At 34.1% G+C, this 24685-nt stretch overlaps 3 protein-coding genes across 3 annotated transcripts; 1 reads left to right on the plus strand and 2 right to left on the minus strand.

Moving 5' to 3' along the window:
- The first annotated feature begins 5434 nt into the window (after nucleotides 1-5434).
- Nucleotides 5435-9007, plus strand: LOC122307986 (12-oxophytodienoate reductase 3). The gene is made up of 5 exons (XM_043121132.1): nucleotides 5435-5596; nucleotides 5856-5996; nucleotides 6292-6422; nucleotides 6801-6983; nucleotides 8120-9007. The coding sequence occupies exons 1-5, from the start codon at nucleotides 5520-5522 to the stop codon at nucleotides 8779-8781; spliced, it is 1194 nt and encodes a 397-aa protein (XP_042977066.1). The 5' UTR covers nucleotides 5435-5519; the 3' UTR covers nucleotides 8782-9007.
- Nucleotides 9008-14950: 5943 nt separating this feature from the next.
- On the minus strand, nucleotides 14951-16039 carry LOC122306410 (probable glucan endo-1,3-beta-glucosidase BG4). The gene has a single exon (XM_043118837.1). The coding sequence runs from the start codon at nucleotides 16037-16039 to the stop codon at nucleotides 14951-14953; it is 1089 nt and encodes a 362-aa protein (XP_042974771.1).
- A 4652-nt stretch (nucleotides 16040-20691) lies between these two features.
- On the minus strand, nucleotides 20692-22408 carry LOC122308118. The gene is made up of 2 exons (XM_043121287.1): nucleotides 22093-22408; nucleotides 20692-20974 (listed from the first exon to the last, which is right to left on the minus strand). The coding sequence occupies exons 1-2, from the start codon at nucleotides 22397-22399 to the stop codon at nucleotides 20940-20942; spliced, it is 342 nt and encodes a 113-aa protein (XP_042977221.1). The 5' UTR covers nucleotides 22400-22408; the 3' UTR covers nucleotides 20692-20939.
- Nucleotides 22409-24685: the final 2277 nt, after the last annotated feature.

Below are 24685 nucleotides of genomic sequence, written 5' to 3' on the forward strand. Positions count from 1 at the left end.
GTAAAGTTAAAATATTGTTATGGAAGTGCGCAAACAAGATCCTCCCAACTAGAGATAACCTTTACAGGAAAAATATAATAGAAGATAATACCTGCCCTGTTTGCTTGAGAGAACCTGAAATAGTGGTGCATGTATGCTAGGAATGCCCTGTAGCAGCAGATGTGTGGGGAGGGATTTCTGTTTTCAGGAAATGTAGGAGAAAATACCATGACTTTCAGTCCCTGTGGGAGGAGATGGAGACAAAACTAAAATATGAAGAACTAGAGCTGGCTTCTATAGTTTTACATAATCTTTGGTTAAGGAGGAATGGTCTGGTTTTCAATGGTAAATTTCAGTCTTCAAATACAGTTATCATTATGGCACAAGCTGATCACTTAGTGTATAGGGAGGTGTTGACAGTAGTCCCTGAGATAACACCTGAAAATCATACAAGTGACTCTAGACAGTTTTGGAAACCTCCTGTATGGCCTTGTTACAAGGCAAATTTTGATGCAGGGTTTGATAGAGCAAGGGGAAGAATGGGGATAGGAGTGGTTGTAAGGGATTTAGAGGGGGACTTTGATTGGGAGTCTGGTTGCACCAAAGAAGAACATCACCTCAGCTTTCCAAGCAGAAAGTTATGCTCTTCACAGAACAATGGTTTTCTGTATTGAATTAGGATTGATGCATGTGTGTTTCGAAGGGGATGCAAAAGCTGTAATTGATGCTGTTAATTCAGAAGCAGAAGACAACTCTTGGTGTGGCCAGTTGATTAAAGATATTTGTCAACTTAAGGCAGCCTATCCTGTGTGGAAGCTGGTCTTCGTTCGTAGATATGCAAATGTTAGTGCTCATGTAGCAGCTAAGCTAGCAATCAATGTATCTAGTGAGAGTGTGTGGCTGGAAGATGGCCCAAGTAAGGTTAGAAGATCCATTATAGATGAGTTAGTGTGTAATGTACTAGTTCAATCCCAGTAATGAATCTGTCTTTCATTTAAAAAAAAAAACTTTTTTTATTGAAAATAAAAAATGGAGAGAACAAAAAGTCCTCTATCTCATAAAAGTTATTTATATCTTTAATTCACATTATTTTATTAAATGAATGCCTTACATGTTAGCATCGGTGTGCGATTTAGTGTACAAACTCGCTTGTAAAAAGAATTTTCCTTAATTTATTTATTTTTATTGTCTTTTTTAAATCATATATTTTTATATGTTTTTCAATTATCTTTATTTTCATTTTCATAAAACTCTTAATCATGTAGAATCGTGTTTGATATTTCTAAAACTCTAGTAAATCAGTTATAAAATTCCTTAGTAAAATTAATGAAATAGGCATGAGAACCACAATATATAGTTGAACAGGCAAAATATTTAATGAAATAGGCACGATTAGTGGTGTAACGGGTCACGTTTAATTCAATTTTAGATAAAATTTAGGACCGAACTGGTAACACTAATTTTATATATTTTTTTTTATAAACTTGTGTTTATATTAATAAATATGGAGTAGCATTTGTTGTATGAGATCTATTTTAACAGACATGTGGAGTAGCATTTGGATATATTGGATGTTGCGTGAGAGAATTGTCACGTAGCTCAGTTTTCTCCTAATTGTCCATTATATATATAAAAGAAAATTACAAATTTGTAAAAAATATATTTTTTAATGATTAAGTAAAAAATAAATCTTATAAAAAAAATCAATGGCATTCCTCAATAAGAGGTTGGACTGTGTTTTCCATATATTTTATTATAAAAAATACTATTCTTATTGATAGTTGGATCTGATTGGGTCTTAATAATTTTTTTTCAACTTAGTGATTAAGAAAATATTTTAAAATATTATTATGAATTTTTAAAAAAAAAATAAATATAAAATATAAATAATAAATAATAATTCTTTTTACAGTTATCGGTACACGACTCGTGCTACAGTAATTGCCCCTTGTTATATGACTTTTTTATTTTTTATTTCACAAGGGATGTGGTATTTTTCGAGGAGTTTGTCGGATCAAAGATGAGATTGGTTTTTTTTTTTTTTAAAGGAATATTTTCATTAATCGGTCTTCTTCATTTTTATAAAATTTTTATATTTTATCTTATATAATCATTATAATTTTTTTTTAAATTTTTACATAAAATAAAATAAATAATTTAATTTTTTAAAAGTTCAATACAAAAATAATATAAAAAATATATTTTAATAATATTTTATTTAACTTTTAACTTTAATTTTAACTTATCTCATTTTATCTTATTTTTAAAAATAAACGAAGCATTAAAAAATGTCAATAATACAAATAGGGACATGTCTTGTATCAAAAGAAGAAATGACATGTAACAAAGCATCCCTAGCAAACTTGTGAGCATCTTTGTTACTTTCTCTTCTAACATGTGACACTGACCAATGTTCATAAAAACTTATCTTCACATCTTCAATTATCATGCCTGTTGCTGACCAGTTATCCTTCCTTTTATTAATAGCTGAAACAACTTTCTTCAAGTCCCCTTCAAGAATGATTTTTTTCTATCCCCAACTGTGGTCCAAAACAAGTTGCTTCCATTGCATCTGCCAGAAAAGGGTCAAGAAAAAAAGACCTATGTTTCCTATCTGTTGCCACAATCCTCCCATTCCAATCCCTTAGAATTTTTTTTGAGGGAAACGTCAAGTTTTCATTCATAACAATAAGTGTCGAATACAAAAGGGGATAACATCTACTGTAGTAATGCTATCATTGATGCTTAACGCATCTTGACACAAAGCATGAGCTACTGAATTACAAGTCCTCTTAACATGGCACGCGGTCCACACGGTAAAGGAGTCTAATGTTACTCTTGCAGCTTTGATCAGCACACCTGCATAAGAGTCTGCTACTTCTTTGGAATTTAGACAGTTGACTACCTGCAGGGAGTCACCCTCCATGATCACATCCTGCCAACCCATAGACTTGATGAAGAGAGCTGCTTGGTGGGCAGCATAAGCCTCAGCTAGAAAGGGGTCGGGGTAGAGAGAATGGTTCATTCTCATTGTAGCTAGAACCTTTCCCTCCCAGTTCCTGACTACTGCCCCCACACCAACCTTACAACTTGCTTTGTCTAAGCTTGCGTCCCAATTAATTTTCAGCTTCCCTTGTGGTGGAGCCTCCCACGCTAGGAGGACACTAGATGGGGAGGAGCACTGTCTCACAGGTTGGTGTGCTTGATGAAGGTCATCCATAAGGAGCTTGACACTTTGGTTGATTGAGCTTGGGTGGGAGAGAGTATTGCCAAATACAACTTCATTCCTTCTCTTCCAAATCTTCCAAGCCGTGAGTCCAAATTCCACCAACTCATCCTCATCAAAGGTTTTAAGGCACGTTTCCAGCAGTAACTTGAATGAGTGGCAGGGGAAACTAGCCTTTTGGATCCTCCTATTGCTCTGGCTCCACACATCCTGGGCAGAGGGACATTCCCATAGGGCATGTAAAGCTGTCTCGGGGTGGATCCTGCAAATGGGACAGGAATCCTCATCAACAACTTCTTTTTGGAGAAGTCTGTCCCTGGTGGGGATGGCTTCCAGGCAGGCCCTCCAGAGGAAGTTTTTGGTTGTCACTGGGACACCAAGTTGCCAAATGGATGACCAAACCGTGTCCTCTTCCACAGCCACAGAGGATTGGCCTTGCTTCTGCTTCTCCAGCTCCAACAACAAAAAGTATGCTGACTTAACAGTGAAAGCCCCGGTGCTAGTGCCTCTCCACAGCAACTTATCAGGAGTGGGGTAGGGGCTTAGGGGGATCCTTTTGACACACTCGGCTTCTGTACTATCTAAGACAGCCCTTAGAATTAAGCCTATACCAATCATACAAAGTCTTGTCTACAGTAGCATCTCAATTGAGTTTATAAACATCTACAACGACATCCCTTAGAATTAAACAATAGGTTCGGGCGGTTCGAGACTATTGAGTATTGGGTTTTGTGTGATATTATGAGCAAGATTTGGTAGAATTATAAAATATTATTTTTAATAAAGTAATATAGTTTAATTTTATAAGTTAAATTATAAAATTATTTTTATAAAATTTCTTCAATATACAGCACATAATTCTATACAACTTTATAACAGCAGCCAAAAAGAATCTTTGACTTTCTGGGAATATTATATGGTCCGTCTGGCTTGAATTTTATCATGTGAAAAATACCTCGTAATAGCATCACATGCCCTACCTAGTACCGACCAGTTATGCCGCTAATTTGATTAAAAAAAGAAGAAGTTATGCCCACTAATACATAATTCAACTGCACGTGGTCTACGACACTATCTAGAATATTTGTACAGTACGAGCAGCAGATAAATAGATAATAAAAATATAATAACATTTTATTAAAATGAGTGATATCACTATAAAAAAAATTATATAAAAGTAAATCCTTATATCTTTATATATGATATATTTTTAGGTTAAACTACTTCTTGTTTATTAATATTTGTAGTTACAACATTTCACGCTTATTAATCTTTATAGATATGCAAATTGAGTTGAGATAAAAATTGACAGTTGAATAAAATATTATTAATATATTAATTTTATTTTAAAATTATAAAAAATTAGATTATTTATTATATTTTACTTAAATATTAAAAAGATTATAATGATGAGAGATGAGATGGTTTTGACGTCTTAACCAATTGATGAATGTTGGAGCACTATCAATGGTTTCTTTATTTTACTCTTTAAAATACATAATCAAACTTTGCTTTTTCTATTTTATATAATGACTTTTACAATATATCATATATCAATTTATCTATTTTTTCTTTATATCATTTAAATAATCTTTTTTATTCTTTTTTAAATATTTCATTTGTATCCATCAATTTACAATATCTATATATTTTTTATATTTACAATTTATATATATATATATATATAATGTCAAATAATTTGTCCTGTACAGTGTACACATAAAATAAAAATATTTAAGTCAAATAAAAATTAAAATATAAAAAAATTGGCTTACAAATATTTTCAAGATATTGTTTTAAAAGAAAATGAAATATATATATTTTAAATGATGAACAAAAAAAAAATTATTTATATAATCAAAACCAAAATAAAAGAAAATAAAAGAGCAAATAAATTTCTTTTTACAGGATAAGCAGTATCAGTTACTATAACTAATTGTAATTTATAATTCTGAGCAACTAAATTAAAGTTGAACATGCAAAACACGTTCTGTCATTGCTTAAAAAAAAAAAAAAAAACACGTTCTGTCACATCCTATAGGCCTACCCCGACCAACCATGCCACTATATATTACACGTTTTTGTTTGTTCGTGCGTGGACCATGTCAGTCAATTAACGCTAATGTAGAAATTTTAAATACACAATTTGATATAATTATTTGTAAAAAATAAATTTTACTAATAAAAGAAAAAATATATATTTTTTAAGGTCTTTTACAAAAACTTTCTATAAATCAATTCTCTTCATCTCTTCATCGTCCCTTACATTATTTATACACAACATTATTGAATTTGAACAGTGTTGTCTGTACTGATGGCGGAAAATTCAGCAGCACAAGATGGCAGCCTCTTCTCTCCTTACAGGATGGGCAAGTTCTCCCTCTCTCACAGGTCAGTCTTTTGTGGGCTCACTCTGATTTCCTCTCCGTTGTACCGAATCCGATCCTTCCGAGGGCAGAGCTTTTTTGATTTCTTTTCTTTTTAGTGGGGTGGGGAAAGTTGGGAGGATTCTTGGAGTTTGGAAGGGCGATGGAACTGAAAGGAGATATCCGTGGCAGGCGATCTGCGATTCTTTTATTTTTATTTTTGGACGGGATTGGTCTTGGTTTTAGCTGGTATTTACTGTGTGTGTTGGTTTTGGTGGTGGCAGGGTGGTGCTTGCGCCCATGACGAGGTGCAGAGCGTTGAATGGAATTCCACGGCCAGCACTTGCGGAGTACTACGCCCAAAGAACAACCAACGGCGGCTTTCTCATCACCGAAGGCACTCTGGTCTCCAACACAGCCGCCGGGTAATTTCGTGATTCTCTTTGTTTTTGAGGGTATTCTCTTTAATGGGTGGGCCCGGCCGCCCGAGACTCATTTTTCTTTCCTTTTGCTTTTGTGTTAAAGTAAATGCGACCCACTAAAGTTCACACCAGGGCAGCCAATCTCAATCTCAAACTGTGAAATCAAGCTTATCTTAGATGAATTATGTCATTGAATGTTTCTTTTGGAAGTACCATAAGGAATTAGTTTTGGCGTAGATATATCAAATTGCATTAAAGACTCCAAGTTTTGCTAATATTTTGGTTGTGTGGCCTGCAGATTCCCTCATGTTCCCGGGATATATTCTGAAGAACAGGTGGAGGCATGGAAGAAGGTGGTGGATGCAGTTCATAAAAAAGGTGGCATCATTTTCTGCCAATTGTGGCATGTTGGCCGTGCATCTCATCGAGGTACTCATGAATGGCGTTGACTCAACATTTCTCATGTTATTGTTCTCGTCTAAACACAACATATCATTTTATTTTTTCATAACAATTCTGTACTGCTTTTGTGCTTCTTTCCCATTTCCCTTTGCCATATTCCTTAGTTATGACTATTTCTTACAATATACAATGTTAATAATGCCAAGTCAGAATAAAGATGATGTAGTCCCTTGATCTAGATCGTGAGTATAAGCTTTTAGACCTAACCATATTATACCTTACTTATCATCTCTTTCTGTAACCCTTTGTTTTTTAAACTTGTTTAATGCGACTAATTTATTTGCTTCATTGTTGTTGAATAGTTGACCATTTTAATTATTCAGTGTTTTCATGATAATTGATCAGTTTATCAACCTGGGGGGGCCCCTCCAATTTCATCAACGAGCAAGCCCATATCAAGTAGGTGGAGAATTCTCAAGCCAGATGGATCCTACAGCACATACCCGGAGCCAAGAGCCCTGGAAGCATATGAAATACAGGATGTGGTGGAACATTATCGCAAGGCAGCCTTGAATGCCATTCGTGCAGGTTCGTTTAAGTTACTTTCTCAGTTTGTAATTATAATAACTCTAGCATTACTTCCAAGCTTCGAATGACTCAAGCATCCTAATATTATCTTACTACTAAATTTTGAAATGGGCTGATGTGTATTTACTTTTAGCTAAAGACCAGGTATGCAACCTCAATGGGTTTCTTTGACTAGAATCCTTCTATGCTTTATAGTACTTTTGGCGCATTGAGTGACTACGAGTGTGTTTCCTTTCCAGTGGCTCTCTGAGTCTCCAACAGATTACAAGTGAAAAGGTTCTATATATATATATGTATATGAAATGACGATTTCATGTTGTCAATTTCATACCCGTGCAGATAATTATTAACTGGATACCCACCTCTTTGTGGTCCCCCCCATTACACAAAGACCTCGTGCTAATGATTCAACCCTTCTTCTTTTCTTTTGCCTTTCTCATTTAAGTAATTAATTTAAGGAAGGAGAGGAATAGATGATACCTATTTAGTGTAGCCGAAGTCTATCTTAAAACTCTCTATATGATATGATCTCCAAACTACAGTTGTCACTTAACCCGCAATTTGAATCATAAGTTGCACTTTGTTCCCTAGTTATGATTTGACTGTTAACATAAATAGAAAAAAGGTGACATGACATGATCTTGACGAGTAGATGTTAAAAAAGAGGACAAGTTGCAATTTATTGGAGTCTAAATGATAACTTTCGTAGTTTGAAGATCATATCGCAAAATGAGTGGTAATCTGAGAATAGTTCAAAGTATAATTTCTTTTTTTTGGTAAGTAAAATATTTTGAGAAAATTTTAAAAATATTAAATTAGAGAATAGGAATTTAGAAAATTTTATAAATAGCAATTAGTTTGCTATAAAATGTTTAGTGAAAGGATCTGGGTTCCCAACGTATAGTTAAGGATTTTCATGATTGCCTCAAAGTTCTATTTTAATTTTTTAGGTAGCACCATGGATTGAAGTTGGATTCCTTAATACATTTGCACATGCCTACCATGGTTTTATAATGAGAATCTACTTTCCTACATCAAAACTTTGTTCAATGTACATTTCTCATACCAACCAAAAAAGGATTTGTTGTTATGTTCAAGAATCATTGATACAGAACATGACATTCTGTAACGTTCAGGTTTTGATGGAATTGAGATTCATGGGGCGCATGGCTACCTCATTGACCAATTTTTGAAGAATGGTATCAATGATCGTACAGACGAGTATGGCGGATCAATTGCAAATAGGTGTAAATTCTTAATGCAGGTGGTTCAAGCAGTAGTAGGAGCTATTGGTGCAGAACAAGTTGGCGTTAGAATTTCTCCAGCAATTGATCACCTTGATGCCACAGACTCTGACCCACTTGGCCTAGGCTTGGAAGTGATTAGTAGACTCAACAAGCTACAAGCAGACCTGGGCTCAAGACTCACTTATCTCCATGTGACTCAGCCTCGATACACTGCTTATGGCCAAGCAGAATCAGGCAGACCAGGCAGTGAAGAAGAGGAAGCTCAGTTGATGAGGGCCTTTAGAAAAGCTTATCAGGGAACATTTATCTGTAGCGGTGGCTATACTCGGGAGCTAGGAATGGAAGCTGTGGCGCAAGATGATACTGATTTGGTATCCTATGGTCGCCTTTTTATCTCGAACCCAGACTTGGTCTTGAGGTTTAAGATCAATGCGCCCCTAACAAAGTATAATAGAAAAACTTTCTACACCCAGGATCCTGTTGTTGGGTACACAGATTACCCATTTCTGAACAGGGACAGTGCAAGCCAAGGTCCATTATCTCGCCTTTGATGGGTATATTTATCTGGCTAATAATCGTCTGTATGGTCTTTTGCATATCTAGATTCCACTTGATATTGTTTTTGAGAGAAAATAGACTGGGTGTTAATCAATAATCATTCAGATATGCATGTACACTGCATAGTCATAGACATGACCGTGTCCTTGTGTAATTTAATATTCTTCTCACCTTAGTTTATGTGGGAACTTGAAACAAAGGAATGGCAACTTTTATTAACCTGCAGGGTAAATACCGGATAAACAGAGGTTCCTCGTTGGGACATAGAAGAGAAAAAGTTCTGCTCCAAGCCTTTTCGGCTTTTAATCTCATAGGACATTACAAAAAAGAACCCTTCCTTCTATGGTGATGTTTGGTCTCTTTGGTGTCCCCTGCTTCAGCGTTGGTATGCTTCACGAAACAGTACTGCTCATACTCTACTGTAAGTGGAGTTGTGAAGTAACCGTTAGCAGGGGCAGGCCAGACCTACGGCAGTGCGGCACCACTGCCGTACTGCATTTTAAAATCTTTCTTGCAAAATTCCTTTCTTGCAAAATGCCAGACGTACTGTACTGTTAGTGGCCCGAGGATTTCTGTCTTACTTGCAAAATACATTTTTTTTTTAATTTTTTGATTTTTTTAAACATTTTTTAAATTCCTTTAAATATTTAAAAAAATTTAAAAATTTATTTGAAAATAATTTCTTAACAATTAAATAAAAAAATAAAATAAGAATCGATATTTTTGTCGGGCTGCATGCTCGATTGGATGCAGCATTTTCCCTAACCTAATAGCATCTCCAACCGGGTTTGCATATTGTCATTTTTCCTGTAATTTAGGGATGAAATTAGGGTTTTGCAAAAAAAAAACCTCCCCATCCCGATCCCCATTTTGCAGCTTGAGTATCCGGCCTATACAGTAAATCTCCATCTTTGTTGATTCACTGTACATCCGTATCGTGTATTTGGCTCCTGTTTCGATGCCCTCCATCCCGCGTGTTCTTTTCTCTCGCTAGGTAACCCGTTTGCTTCCTCCCTCCCACATTTTCAGATCGATTGCCAATACGATTTCGGTAAGTGATGATGGATAATTTTTTATCTTCTTTGGTTGTTTGGCTTCCCCGATTTGAGTTTCTATTTTCCTCTTCCCCCCTCTCTCTCCTTCTCTGTTTCTCTCTTCCTGGTTTTCTTCCTCCCGACACCATGATCTCTCTGTGAGACCTCCAAATTCGGGAAGGTATGTGGGACAATTTTTGTTTGCCATGGGTTGATGATGAAATAATCTGGGTAATTGAAGCACGACTTGTTTTTATTGATGACATTTACGGTAATGCCGGGGTTTTTATTTCTTGCATCTCTTCTCATTCGTATGATGATGGTGTTGGGGGCAAACCATTTGATGATTTCCGTTAATGATTTTGTCCATTGCTCTCTCTCTCTCTCTCTCTCTCTCTGTGTGTGTTATCGAGACTCTGTGATTATGTTGGCTTTATTCCATGGCTTAACCTCAATGGAAGGGGGGCGTGAAGTTTGGTGCTTTATGTTGGCTTTTTTCCAGTAATCTCTTCACTTTGTAAATGCTTGGATGTGTGCCATACCTTTCTTGAATTTGTGATGATCGAACATATTATGCATCTGTTGGCCGATTGTGTAAACTAAACCTAGTTGAACCTCTTATTTTTTGACTATTCTGGACCTTTGGTTGAAGATTGGTTTAATTACACCGAATTTGGTTGCTTTTCATTGTAGATCTTGTTTATGTTTTTTTTTTGGTAACATTGGTTTCTTTTGTAGGTCTTGGTTTCATGGAATTGTTCTTGGTTTCATGAGACTTGAGTTTGTGAGAATGTGAATGTTAGCAATATGCTAATTTATAGAGGAAAAAGTTACCGTTACATTACAAACAAAAAATGTTACAGTTTGAGAGAAGACAAAAAAAATTACCATTAGAGAAAAGACAAAAAATATTACCGTTGGAAAAATGACAAAAAATATTACCGTTGTAAAAAAGACAAAAAATATGACCGTTGGAGAAAGGACAGGTAATATTACCGTTACAACCAATTTAAAAAATTATATCATCAATACGTGACTACGGATCCTCATTAATCTTTAATTGATAAAGAGTACTCTTCTAAATAAATTTTCCATCACGTTAGAAAATGCATTAATTTATTAATAAAATTTACTATTTTTATAATACGATTAATGATTTGAAAAAATATTGTATTGGGTAGTCAAAATCATATAAACATTTAGTAGAAAGTGATATTTGAAAAAAAGATAATAAGACAAAAGAGTTAGTAGTTAGGATTGTAAATGGAAGAGAGAGAAAAAAGTAATAAAAAAAGAATAGAGAAATATTATTTAATAGAATAGAGATAGGGATGAAGAATGAGATGTAGGAGGTTTTTAGAAGATGAATAAAATTTAGGAATAAATTTGAGGAAATATAATTTTGAGTTAAATTATAAGAATGGAGATGGGAAACCGGATGAGGATGCTCTAAGTACCTGTTGTTCCCTTTGCAGAATGAGAGGAAAAAAAAAAAAAAACAACGGCAACAAAAAGGCTTCTGTGGCCTAAAATATACGGGCTTATGGATCCACACTACAAGAAAAATGGGCAATTGCGACCAATTAATAGCAATGAAAAGACTATTAGTAACTAATTTTGGTTACTAATAGTCTTTTCGTTTCTATTAATTGATCGCAATTACCCGTTTTTCTTGTAGTGCCATAAATAACCTAGTTGCTTACAGCAACATAATCGAAGACAAGGGTGGTGACTTACGTGTATTAAAAAGAAGGTTTCTAAATATATTTTTCCCACAATATTCCATCACAAACACCCATTTCACGGGGTGCTTGAGCCATCACAAATTGGTTTTGAGCGGTTGCTATATAGCTAAGAGTATTGTTAATGGATTATTTATATCTAAAATAAATTGTAATTTTGGTATCTACTGTACAAAGACCAAATTCTTATTTTATTAATTTAACTCTGCCTCTCTCCTCTCTCACATCGATATATCCTAAAGAGCATCATTCGGCTTATTTCACCAATTGTTTTAATTCATGAGCTAAATAAATTAAATAATTAAACAATTAAATATTTTTTTTAATTAAAATTAAATTCATGATAAAATTAAATAAATTACAAATATCCAAATTAAATTTTTTTAGGTTAATATTATTTTATTACTATATAATGAATAAATGAATTACAATGTAGAGATTTGATGTAAATGAAACAGTCAAAGTTAAATTCATCTCATATTATTTTATTATTATATAATAAAAAATAGCTATTCCAATATAGAGATTTATGTGAATGAAATAGCCAATATCTAAATTCATCTTACATTTATTAAAAGTGTCATTTATATATTCATAATCCAATAACAATGCTCTAACAAATTGAACACAATTCAAGGGTGGTGACTTAGGGGCTGTTTGGGAGATGAAATGGTTTCATTTAATCTCATATAATCTCATTTCATTTCCAAATATCACTTAAATATAAACACTTTTCAATTTCATATATCTAACTTTTTCATCTAATCATTATCTAATTATTACAATTTTTCCAAACTTCTAAATAAAACACAAAAAATAATTCAACTTTCTCAAATCTCAAAATAAAAACAATATTAAAAAATTACATTATAACAATATTTTAACTTTATAATATTTTTATTCTATTTTTTTCTCTTCTTTATCAAAATCTCATAAAACATAATAACTTAATCCATTTCACTACTATTCACAAACCATTCTATTATTATTAATAGATTTTTCATTTTATCTCATTTCCCAAACATCTCCTTAATATCATTGGGTTACTCTATGTTATGTAGTATGTATTAGATCGTACGACTCCAAATATGGGTTTGCCTTAAATTATTAGTAGCTACTTAATGATTCACTAATTTTTTTTAAGGGACTCAGGTCTAAACTATGATTCAAACTCGATTCGAAATGTAACTTTCTGCAATTTAATCGGCCTTCATGTCAGGTTCCCAACGATTAAGATCATGCTATTATGATTACAAGACCAAATTGGTCCTAGCAGTTAGTGTGGAATTGTCATGACCATAACCAACCTCGACTCGGCAAAGACCCAAAGGAAACCCCGACAATGGCAGATGATCTCGACATCTAATAAATAATTTGGGTCATTCATATACTACACATGACCATTTTTATATTACAATCCATTTGTTATAAAAATATTTACAACTAGAATTTATGTACCCCAAATAGTTCTTAATTAAGGAGAATATATGGGATCTTAATTGCTAGAATTTATGATACAAAGTCCAGTTTGGAATTAATCGATTATTATCCTATACAATAATGATTAAATCGATCAATATTTATTAATCCTGTGATGAATAATCAACATGATGTTTTAGACGTATTTGGTGAGATATCAGCTTGATAATGGAAGTGTTAAGAGTTCAACTTCTATAAGTTTACTATATTGATCATACCTTAACATACTAAAGAATGTGTAGATGTACGGGAGTCATTAGTATTGATCTTGTCATTCTTTCAGTGATAGAGCATTGATACTGTGGTTAGGGTTGATACTTTCTGTTGAGAGTGAAATTCTGGGCTAGTTTATAAAGTGAAATGAAATGAAAATTTTGTGAATAGTAGTAAGATAATTTGTGAATAATAATGAGATAGTTTGAGTTGAGTATTCTTTTAGTTTTGAGAAAGGAGAGACAAAAAGTTGAATAAAAAATAGTATAAAGTTAAAATATTGTAAAAATATAGTTTTATAATATTGTTTTTTTTAGAGATTTGAAAAATTTGAAATAATTTTTTATTTGAAAGTTTGAAAAAATTGTAATAATTAATTTGAAAATTTTGTATTTGAATTATGTTTAGAAATAAGATGAGATGAGATGAGATGTGATGAAATGAGATTATATAAGAATTTTGTGTCCCATCTGAAACCCCAAATCTACCTTTTGTCTATCGGGCTCACTACATGTACTGGGCCCGAGTCTTGATAAACTGATTTTTGATTAAATTTTTATAGTACGTAGTTATCCTTTTGTCATTTTCAGGAATGCATGCATATTTTAGTGTTCATGGAAGTCTTTGTATACTGTTAGTGGGTATGGATTTGGAGGTCGGAAAACTTAGTTAAATTGGAAAGTTTATATGGACATACTTCATGGCTCACTACAAAAAAATTCCTTATTTGCTGCTAGACATTTCATATGAAAATAATTATTTTTTGTTAAAATAATTCTATTCTCATCACAAATAGTCATTTTTGTTATAAATAATTCGTTATAAATTTTCAGTTTTCTTGTATGATTGTTTGGCATAGATGATGATGTAATGATACCTGCAAGTCTTGTTTAGGCCTTGAGTAGCTAGCAATATCATTCGGAATAGTTGTAGGGCGGACCATTTTCCTTCGTTAGAAAACCTTGTTCGTTTTTAGAGATGAGATGAGATAAGATAAGTTAAAATGAAAGTTGAAAGTTCAATAAAAGATTATTAGAATATATTATTTTAATATTATTTTTGTATGAAAATTTGAAAAAGTTAAATTGTTTATTTTATTTTGTATGAGAATTTGAAAAAATTATAATAATTAAGATGAAATGAGATAAGATGAAATGAGTTGATGTTTTCGCACTAGACTTTTCAAAAACTAACGTGAATCTTCTATATATATAGATTTTTTTTTTTGTTTGCTATAAAACTACCTAGATGCATGCCTTTCCATTTGCTATTATGCATAATTTACAGCCATGGGATGAATTTTATTGAAAACAATATGTGATAGTATCATATAAAATTTTTTTTTTGAAACCCTAATGCTCGATGTTATTGTTTGTGTTGGTACAGACCAACATCGATCTCTGGTATTAATGTTATCGAGTGCGTTTTGTTTCTATATATAAAATGAATTGTTTAGAAAAGTTTTATTTATTTATTAGTTTAGTTCTTTAGAAGCTTAATATCATTTCGTTGAAAGTTTTTTGTGCTGTACAAATGATGTCACGACACTATTTTATAAGTACTACATATGGATAAAAAAGATGAAATATATAGTAATATTTAGTGAATTTATTTAGTGAGATGAAATATACAGTAATATTTAGTGAATTTATTTAGTGAATCATCGTTAACTTCTAGAAACAAGCCGGCCGGGCTCACCCCTTAATAACCCTCTCGGCCTCAGGGGTGGGAGGATCACGAGGAACAGAAAATGGATAAGCCGGCGTTTGATCCGGATTGAAAAGCCCAAAATGTTGTGCCGGACCGACTGGTTTTTTATCTTCATTGTACAAGCTGTAAAGAAACCCTTCAATGAACCATGGGGCATACGGTGTCCCATTTCCATTCACAATATGTTCCATAAGATTCTGATTATACTCTGCTGCGATTGCCGATGTCGTGAATTTGTCATTTCCGGCAGAAGGCCAACCGGTGGCAGCCACCTCCACAAATACTCCATCAACACCCACTCCGGAAATTGCCCAATAAAAAGCATCAACCAAGGCGTCGAACATGTTCCAATAACCTAGGTTGCTGTCCCAAAAGTAGGGTTTATCTCTGCCAAAGACTGCAAAATCTTTGGGTATAATCCCTGCTGCATAATCATAGTAAGGAAACACATTGACCATAAGTCGTGATTGGACCGGCCTACTTTTTCTTATCGCTTTAAGGACCTTTTCCATGTATAGTTTAATCTCAGGCTTAAACGCAGCAACCGAAGGTGGAAATCTAGGGTTCAGAACAGAATCGGACACCACAGTGGTCACCTTTGTAGAAGTACCTGCTTCCCACACGCTGATCGCTTCCATCATGTTTTCTAATGCTGGCGCCAGGTAAGCGCTGTAGGGACCGGGAATGGCGTCGTTGCCGACAACAATATAGTCGAATATCACTCCATGATGGTAGGGTTTCACTCTGAGTTCGTACCATGATTCTGCAGCTTGGACACTTGATGCAACCTCAGGTAATTCGTCATTTCTGACTCCGATGCTAACTTCAAAATGGCCGGTGTTGTTTAGAGCTAGCATCACGTAATCATTGTGCTCCAAAAGTCTTATTTTCCTAATACCAATATTTTCACAGAGGTCGATTGTAGAATATGGGTCTGGTATGTTTGTTCCTGACAGTCCGTAGATGACACCTAAATTATAAAATGCTGCTTCTGCCAAACCGAGCTGGTCGGGAATGGTAGCGATGCCAGCCAGAATGAGTGCAAACCAATAAATCAGTAGAGCTAGCGCCATCACTTTTGTCCCTACAAACATGTTTATCCAAACAAAAACATTTAGTAAAAAGATGATCATTTAAAACAAAAAAAAAAAAAACATCGTAATTCTGTATGTATGTCTTGATCATCAGGATCTACAATATGTAGCTAAGATTACATGTTACACAGTAGTACTACTAAGGCTTATAAGGCTGCAGGGACCCTCACTGGATTGCTAGTCTTCGGAATCGATCTTCTGAAAATTTTTTTCAGCTCGATTGTGTACCTCTATACCTTATATATACACCCAATTTTGCCGGAAAAAGACCCAAGACACTGTACAGATTGCATGCATTCGGGATTGGAAAGCGCGCATGTCATTATAGGAAACTTTTCTCAATTTTACTGGGTTGGTGTCTTTTAATAACAATGACCCACAGCAATATATATTTTTACAAGTCACGTCATCATGGAGGCGCTTGAGGGTAGTAATTAATTAGAAAATCAGACAAAGATAGAAAAGAAGTTACAGACAAGAGTCCACAAGAGTACGTACTCTCACCAATGTATTTTATTTATTTTTTAAATATTGAAGAAGTTTATTTCTTTATCCCTTGCAGATATTAGTTTAATAATATTTCAGAAGAGTCTGATCTTGTGAAGTAAATTCAGTTTATAAAAAGTTATATAATTTAGGAAAAAGGATATTTGTAGTCGTAAATTGTGTAACTTTCGCATAATTGTTTTGAAAAAATAAATAAAATATGAGATCAATGAAAAAAATTAATTTTTTAATAACAGACTACTCCACTCTTTTACAAAACGATTACGCGACGTTTACACACTTCATAATTATATATAGAATTACTCATAATTTAGTACTGCTTTTCGTTTCCATGTTGGCGTGGCATCGATGAATTAGGATTAATATTCAATATATACCACGTTTTAAGGCATGTAGTTAGGTATAACGTACGGAAGAGTATTTTAGATTTTCCTTTTCACAAAAATACTAAATACACTAACAAAAGTTTTATTACAAAATTAAACTCATGAGTTGTCAGATAATCATTTGATAATTAGTGCCACATTCATCTTGATGATCATTAATCTAATGAGCCGAGTTTTGCATGCAAGATGACTTTCATGCACGTGAAGATCATGCTTTGAATTTGAAAAAATGCTGATTTTGCAGGAATTAATTTTATATTCAAAGATCATCTCATGACGTAGTTTACCATATAAAATTATTTATTTAAAAGCTGCAAATAAATTCTAATGTGGCAATGAATCTCAAGCATTTAATTATTGAAAAAATTTATTCATCATCTCATTTTTTATCATATCTCATTATCTCATAATATAGAATTAGATGATAGGTTCACAAGTGAAATATAATAAATAACTTCTAATAATCTAATGTCACATCATAAAATTATAAGAAGATGACGAAAATTTAAATGATGAGTAGCATTATAACTTAAATATTTATATGTATACGGTTAATTTATAATTCTATAGATCAATCATGCTGGCAAAAATGTATTGACAGGAAATCTATAATGCCTTCCTTTTAAGCCAAATATTGTTATAGTTGGGTTCAATACCTTATATCATCTTGAACTGTAAAAATCTGTAACTTGAAGAATCAAGAACAGAGAAATAGAAGTATAGAAGAAAAAGGAGAGAAAAACTTAATGCAGAAATTCTCAATGAATTGAATGATCTGAATATTGAATTGTACAAAAACTTCCTTTACATCATTTCTATTTATAGACACGTATACTAACTAACATTACCTAATTTATTTCATTTGCATTTCATCTTAATTTATCTGTCATTTGCATTTCTGTTTAGCTTCCCTTGACTTCAACTCCAAAGCTTCAATCTGAGTTTGTAGATTCCAACACCCCCCCTCAAGAGGGGAATGGATGTTTATCATTCCCATCTTGCGGATCAAATGATGGAAATTGAGGGAACCAAGTGGTTTAGTCAGAATGTCTGCCAGCTGATGTTTGGATGGAATATGAATTATCTTGATTAAACCTTCTTGCAGTTTTTCTCGAACCAAATGGCAGTCTAGCTGAATGTGCTTGGTTCTTTCATGTTGGACAGGATTTGAAGCAATTTCAGAGGCTGGTTTGCTGTCTGTATAAAGCAAAACAGCTTGTGGATGAGGGATTTTTAGGTCAGCTAATAGGTAGATCAGCCATTGTAGTTCACATGTGGTAGAGGCTAGAGCTCTGTATTCGGATTCAGCTGAGGATCGACTAATTGTTGGCTGTTTCTTTGATTTCCATGAGATAAGAGAGTCACCAAGGAAAACTGTGAAGCCAGTAACACTTTTTCTGGTATCAATACAGCCACCCCAATCACTGTCTGAGTAGGCTTTTAGATGAAGAGATGAATGAGCAGATAGAAAAATTCCTTGCCCTGGTGTTGCTTTGATATATCTGAGAACCCTTTCAGCAGCTTGAAGATGATTGCTGCTAGGATGAGCCATGAATTGGCTTAATGCTTGCACTGAGTAGGATATGTCAGGTCTAGTTATAGTGAGGTATAACAACCGACCCACTAATCTTCTGTATTGTGCAGGATCTGATAAAAGAGGTGATGAGTCATTGGCACTCAGCTTAAGTGTAGATTCCATAGGGAATGCCACAGGTTTACAACCTGAAAAACCACTATCTTGCAAGATATCTAAGGCATATTTTCGTTGGCACAAAGTTATGCCTTTGGTAGATCGAGCTACTTCAATCCCTAAGAAATACTTTAGTTCTCCCAAGTCTTTGATAGTAAAGGAGTCATGTAAGAACTTTTTGATAGTGAGTATAGCATCAAGATTATTAGAGGCAAGAATCACATCATCAACATAAATCAAAAGTGCTATGAAACTGTTTGAATTATGCTTGATGAATAGAGATGAATCAGACTTCCCTTGAATAAAACCAAACTGAAGTAGAGAAGATGACAGCTTGGAAAACCACTGTCTTGAAGCCTGCTTTAGACCATATAGGCTCTTTTTGAGTTTGCAAACTCTTGGGTCAGCTGGTGAGGAGGAGTACCCTGGTGGTAGTTGCATATAGACTTCTTCATTTAGATCTCCATGGAGGAAAGCATTGTTTACATCAAGTTGATGTAAATGCCAATTCTTAATGGCAGCAATGGATAACAAAGTCCTCACTGTTGTCATTTTAGCTACAGGTGAGAATGTATCAAAAAAATCAAGACCTTCTTGTTGGGTGTAGCCTTTTGCTACTAACCTTGCCTTGTATCTATCAATTGTGCCATCAGCCTTGAATTTAACACGATATACCCATTTACATCCAATTGCAGTCTTATTAGGAGGTAATATTGCAAGTTCCCATGTTTTATTTAATTCAAGAGCTTTTATCTCATCTAACATGGCTGCTTGCCATTGTGGGTAAGAATTGGCTTGTTTGAAGGTCTTAGGTTCAAAAGTAGATGACAAGGCAGAAGTAAAAGCTGCATGTTTAGGAGATAATTGATGTGTTGAAAGAAAATAAGCAAGAGAGTATGGCTTACCAGAAGAAGGAATGCAGCAACTGAAGGATTTTTGAGATGTTGAAATAGATTGAGCCATATTACCACAATGAAAATGCTGCAGATATGAAGGAGGATTCTTTATTCTTTCAGATCTTCGAAGACTTACAATTTCAGGATTAGTCTGTGAAATGACAGTTGTTTGAGTTTCAGAAGATGAATTTTGTGAAATAACAGGTGTTTGATTTTCAGATGATGGATTTTGTGAAGTGATGGGTTCTGGAATTTCAGAAGATGGAATTTCAGAAGATGGAATTTGTGAAGTAATGGGCTCTGAATTTTCAGAGGACTGATTTTGTGAAAGAGTAGGTTCTTGAATTGCAGAAAGTGGATTCTGTGTGCTAGTAGGTACTATGAAGTCATGTATTTGAGGAAAGTCTGGGAAAATAAAAGGTATGTGAGTAGTGTTTGGAATGGAAGGAAAAATATTCTCATGAAATATGACATTTCTTGAAACAAAGATTTTGAGAGTAAGGAGATCAAGCACTTTGTAACCTTTGATATTTGGTGGATAACCAAGAAATAAGCATTTTGAGGCTCTTGGATGAAATTTGCCTCGACCAGTGTTGATTGTGCTGGCAAAACACAAACAACCAAAAGCTTTAAGATAATTATATGCAGGAGGTTTATGAAAAAGCATGTCATATGGTGTTTTATTGTGTAGGACAGATGAGGGGGTTCGATTTATGAGATGTGTAGCTGTCAATACACATTCAGTCCAGTATGTTAAGGGCAATTTTGATTGAAAAAGGAGAGCTCTAGCAACATTTAACAAATGTTGATGCTTTCTTTCAACTCTGCCATTTTGCTCAGGAGTTTCTACACAAGACAGCTGATGTATTATGCCATTTTCTTGATAAAAAGAAGGCATATTGAATTCTTGACCATTGTCTGTTCTAAGTGTTTGTATTTGAGCATTAAACTGAGTTTGAGCATGAGCAATGAAGTTAGCAATTAAGGCTCGAGTTTCTGACTTAGCTTTCATAAGAAAAAGCCAAGTGAATCGTGTATGATCATCCACAATGGTAAGAAAAAATTTATATCCAGAATGAGAGATAGTGGAAAAAGGACCCCAAATATCACAATGTACTAATTGAAAAGCTTTATTTGAATTGTTTTGTGATACAGGAAAAGATAGTTTCTTTTGCCTAGCTAGAGGACAAATCTCACAAACAGGATTATGAGATGTCTTTACAGAAGAATCAATGGAACTAATGAGTTTTAGTTTGGCAGAAGATAAATGTCCCAAACGGAAGTGCCATATGTCATGACTAATAGTAGATGTGTTAGCCAAAAAAGATTTGTTTGAATCAGGAATTTCCTTCTTTGTAGCAGCAGAAAAATTGATTAGGTGGTATAGACCATTTCTGACTTCAGCAAGCCCAATCATCCTCCATTTGCTGAGGTCCTGCAATACACATTTGGATTGAAAGAAAAATAGAGCAACAGAATTTTCTTTAGTCAGTTTGGAAGCAGAAATAAGGTTGACATGAAAAGAAGGAACATAGAGAGCATTGTGTAAAACTAGATCAGGGGAGTATTTAACAGTGCCAGTAAAGACTATAGGAACTAAGTGACCATTTGGTAAATGAACTGAAGAAGTTCTTGGTGGGATTTTTATAGAGGTGAACAAGTGAGGAGAACAGATCATATGATCTGTTGCTCCAGTATCTAATATCCAAGGAGAGATGGGATTTAATGAGACATTAGCTGAATAAAGAATGGGATTATTACCTGATGTAGAGACAGTGTTAGCTGCAGGATTGGAATTGATAGAAGAAGTAGATAGACTATTTGCAAGAGTCATCAAATTCTGTATTTGCTCTTGAGAAAAGAACATAGATGGGTTGTTTAAGTTTTGCTCCATAGAAGATGCAAAGTTTGCATTGGGCAATCGTGTAGAATTGCTTCTTTTTCCTCGAGGCCCTTTCCATCCTGGTGGATAGCCTATAAGCTGGAAACACTTATCTACAAGATGTCCAGAAAATCCACAATGGGAACAAATGACATCTGTTTTGCCTCTGACTTTGCTGAATTTAACAACATTTGAAGAAGTTTGTGTGAATGGTTGTGCAGCAACCATAGCATGGGAATCAAGAGGGATATGTACTGCATTAGTTAAAGAACGTTGGCTTTCTTCTTGTATCAATAAGGAGAAAACCTTTCCCATTGATGGTAAGGGAGAGAGAAGCAATAGTTGACTGCGAATTGCTGAAAAAGAATCATGTAATCCAATCAAGAATTTCATGACATAGTCAGCTTGTTGTTGATCAGCAAGATTCTTGAATACTGAATAGGTGCATTTTTCCATGAAACCACAATTACAAGTGGGAAGGGGACGGTAACTAACATATTCATCCCATAGTGCTTTGAAACCACTAAAGTATTCAGTGATTGAACTTGAGCCCTGAGAAATGGAACTCAAGGATTTTTCCAAAGCAAATACTCTTGGACCATCACTACGCAGGTATCGAATCTTTAATTCATTCCAGATGTCAGCAGCATTATTGAAGTAAAGAAGACTACCTCGAATCTCCTTTGCAATGGAATTCATTAGCCAAGAAAGCACAAGATTGTTTGCCCGTAACCAAGCAGTCTTGAGTCGAACATTTGCAGGGTTAGGTTGAGGCAAACTCCCATCGATGAAGGCAACTTTGTTCTTGACTGTGAGAGCAATTGTGATGGATCGACTCCAAGCTACATAGTTGTCACCAGAAAAAATTTCAGATACAAGAAGAGCTCCAGGATTATCAGATGGATGCAGATAGTAGGAACTTGAGGAGTCATCAGAAGGATTCCCCAAAGGAGAAGAGTCATCAGAGGATTCTGCCATAGAAGCAGAATAAAGAAAATAGCAAGAATTCTTGAAAGAAATCAAGAAAAGAAAGGAGAAGGCAACGGAATGTTTATGGACGATGATACCATGTAAAAATCTGTAACTTGAAGAATCAAGAATAGAGAAATAGAAGTATAGAAGAAAAAGGAGAGAAAAACTTAATGCAGAAATTCTCAATGAATTGAATGATCTGAATATTGAATTGTACAAAAACTTCCTTTACATCATTTCTATTTATAGACACGTATACTAACTAACATTACCTAATTTATTTCATTTGCATTTCATCTTAATTTATCTGTCATTTGCATTTCTGTTTAGCTTCCCTTGACTTCAACTCCAAAGCTTCAATCTGAGTTTGTAGATTCCAACATGAACATTAGCGGCTACAAAGTACTAATCTTTTCTTATCCTTTATATTTTTGTAGAATTCTACTACGTACATATAGTTACTTTTACTTTCTCTTTGTATACTCTAGTAAAGTGATTGACTGCATTCTTTCTTTTCTATTTAAGAATACTAATGCAGCCATTAATCACATCACCAGAGTACGTAAGAAATACGTAAAATAATTGCACATAAAATTTTTGATTTTTGTATAATAATAACAAAATCCCAAAATGAATAATATTAGAGATACAACTTTTTTATAATTTCTTTTTCAAAATTGGGGCTCAATGATACTCTCACCTTTGGCTGAGGGGTGCAATATTACAATAGATAACACTCTAGAGGTTAAGAAAAGTCCTAATATTGTGAATAGGACAAATTAACTAAGCCTTCCTTCAAACTGGGTTAGAGGAAAATTCCTTCACCTATTTTTTATAGATGAACACGTCTTTTTAAAAATTGAACATATAAAATTAAACATTTTAAATGGTCGGGATTAGAAGAAACTCGTTCTTCCAATCTAGTTTAGAAGAATACCCTGTCCTGGCAGATATTGCGCGCAAAGTTTTAAACTTCTGGTCATTAAATATACATTAGCATAACCATCTCAAATAACCATAATGTATGTAAAATCTGATCCATCCAAACAAAGGAGAAGCATGAAAACTTGAGAAAGGATGACAAGTTGTTCACCTGCCAGCTTGAGTCTCAAGCAAAGTTTTAAATTTCGTTTCGGTTACCATTCCAGTTGAGGTTCTAGAATGAAATATTTTAATACAGCTACATTAATTTCGGTGTGCCATTTCGAGATAATTATTATTTAGATAAATTATATATATAAACTATATTCTAAATCTTAAAACTATCACTACAAGACTTAAAAATATAATAAAAATTGAACGAAATATTTTGGATGTTAAGAGTAGCGCATATTATCTGTGAATAGTAGTGAAATAGTTTGTGAACAGTAACGAATAGTAGTGAATTGTTTGTAAATAACAGTGAAGTAGTTTGAAAATATATGAAAATAGTTATGTTCCCAAATGGAAAATTAAAAGCGGTATGAAAGTTAACCTATATAAAGTAAAGAGTTTCATTTTCTTTTGTAGGAATTCAATTTGCTCCATAAAGCCAAGAGAGAGAATAAGAGGAATTTTAATTGTTATGCTTTTGTCTGCAATTCTTATTTATTTAAGGGGGGCTTAAATTCTGAAATTGTATATTTTAATGGGCTTGAAGCTTTGAGCCGTGTGTTTCTATGACATTTTTTTCTTGGAATTGTAGAAAAGCTAACCTACTTGTTCTTAGGTGTTGTATTAATTTAAATAGAGATTACAAGAGTGATTAACAACTTTGTAGAGTTAACATCATGGCTGTATATTTTGCTATACATGGAAAGTAACGGATATACAAATGACAGAATAAGAGAAAATTATGGGAGAAAATCATGAGAAAGAAGATCACGACAGAAGGTTTGGAGAGCTTATCTCTTCACCCCCCCTCAAGCTCAAGGCAGGATTAGACCAATGAAGAGCTTGCTACTATTGGAGACAAACTTGGGAGCACACAATGGTTTTGTAAAAATATCGACAAGTTGGTCAAGACTTGAGATATGTGCCAGAGAAAGAACACCACGAGCTATTTGTTCTAAAAAAACAAAGGACATTGATCTCAATATGTTTCGTGCGATGATGGAAAACAAGATTTCTGGCCATGGCCATGTTGATAGCATTGATATTGTCATAATGTAGGGGAATGAATGCAATACCCAATGCTCTTCAGAAGGTGCATGAACCACATAAGTTCAAATGTGGAATGAGACACAATGGCCTTCTTCTTGGCTCCCCAAGATAACAAGTTATCACCCATGTAGATAGCAAATCCAGTGGTGG

This window comes from Carya illinoinensis, chromosome 4 (assembly GCF_018687715.1).
Source record: "Carya illinoinensis cultivar Pawnee chromosome 4, C.illinoinensisPawnee_v1, whole genome shotgun sequence".
Classification (NCBI taxonomy): Eukaryota; Viridiplantae; Streptophyta; class Magnoliopsida; order Fagales; family Juglandaceae; genus Carya; species Carya illinoinensis.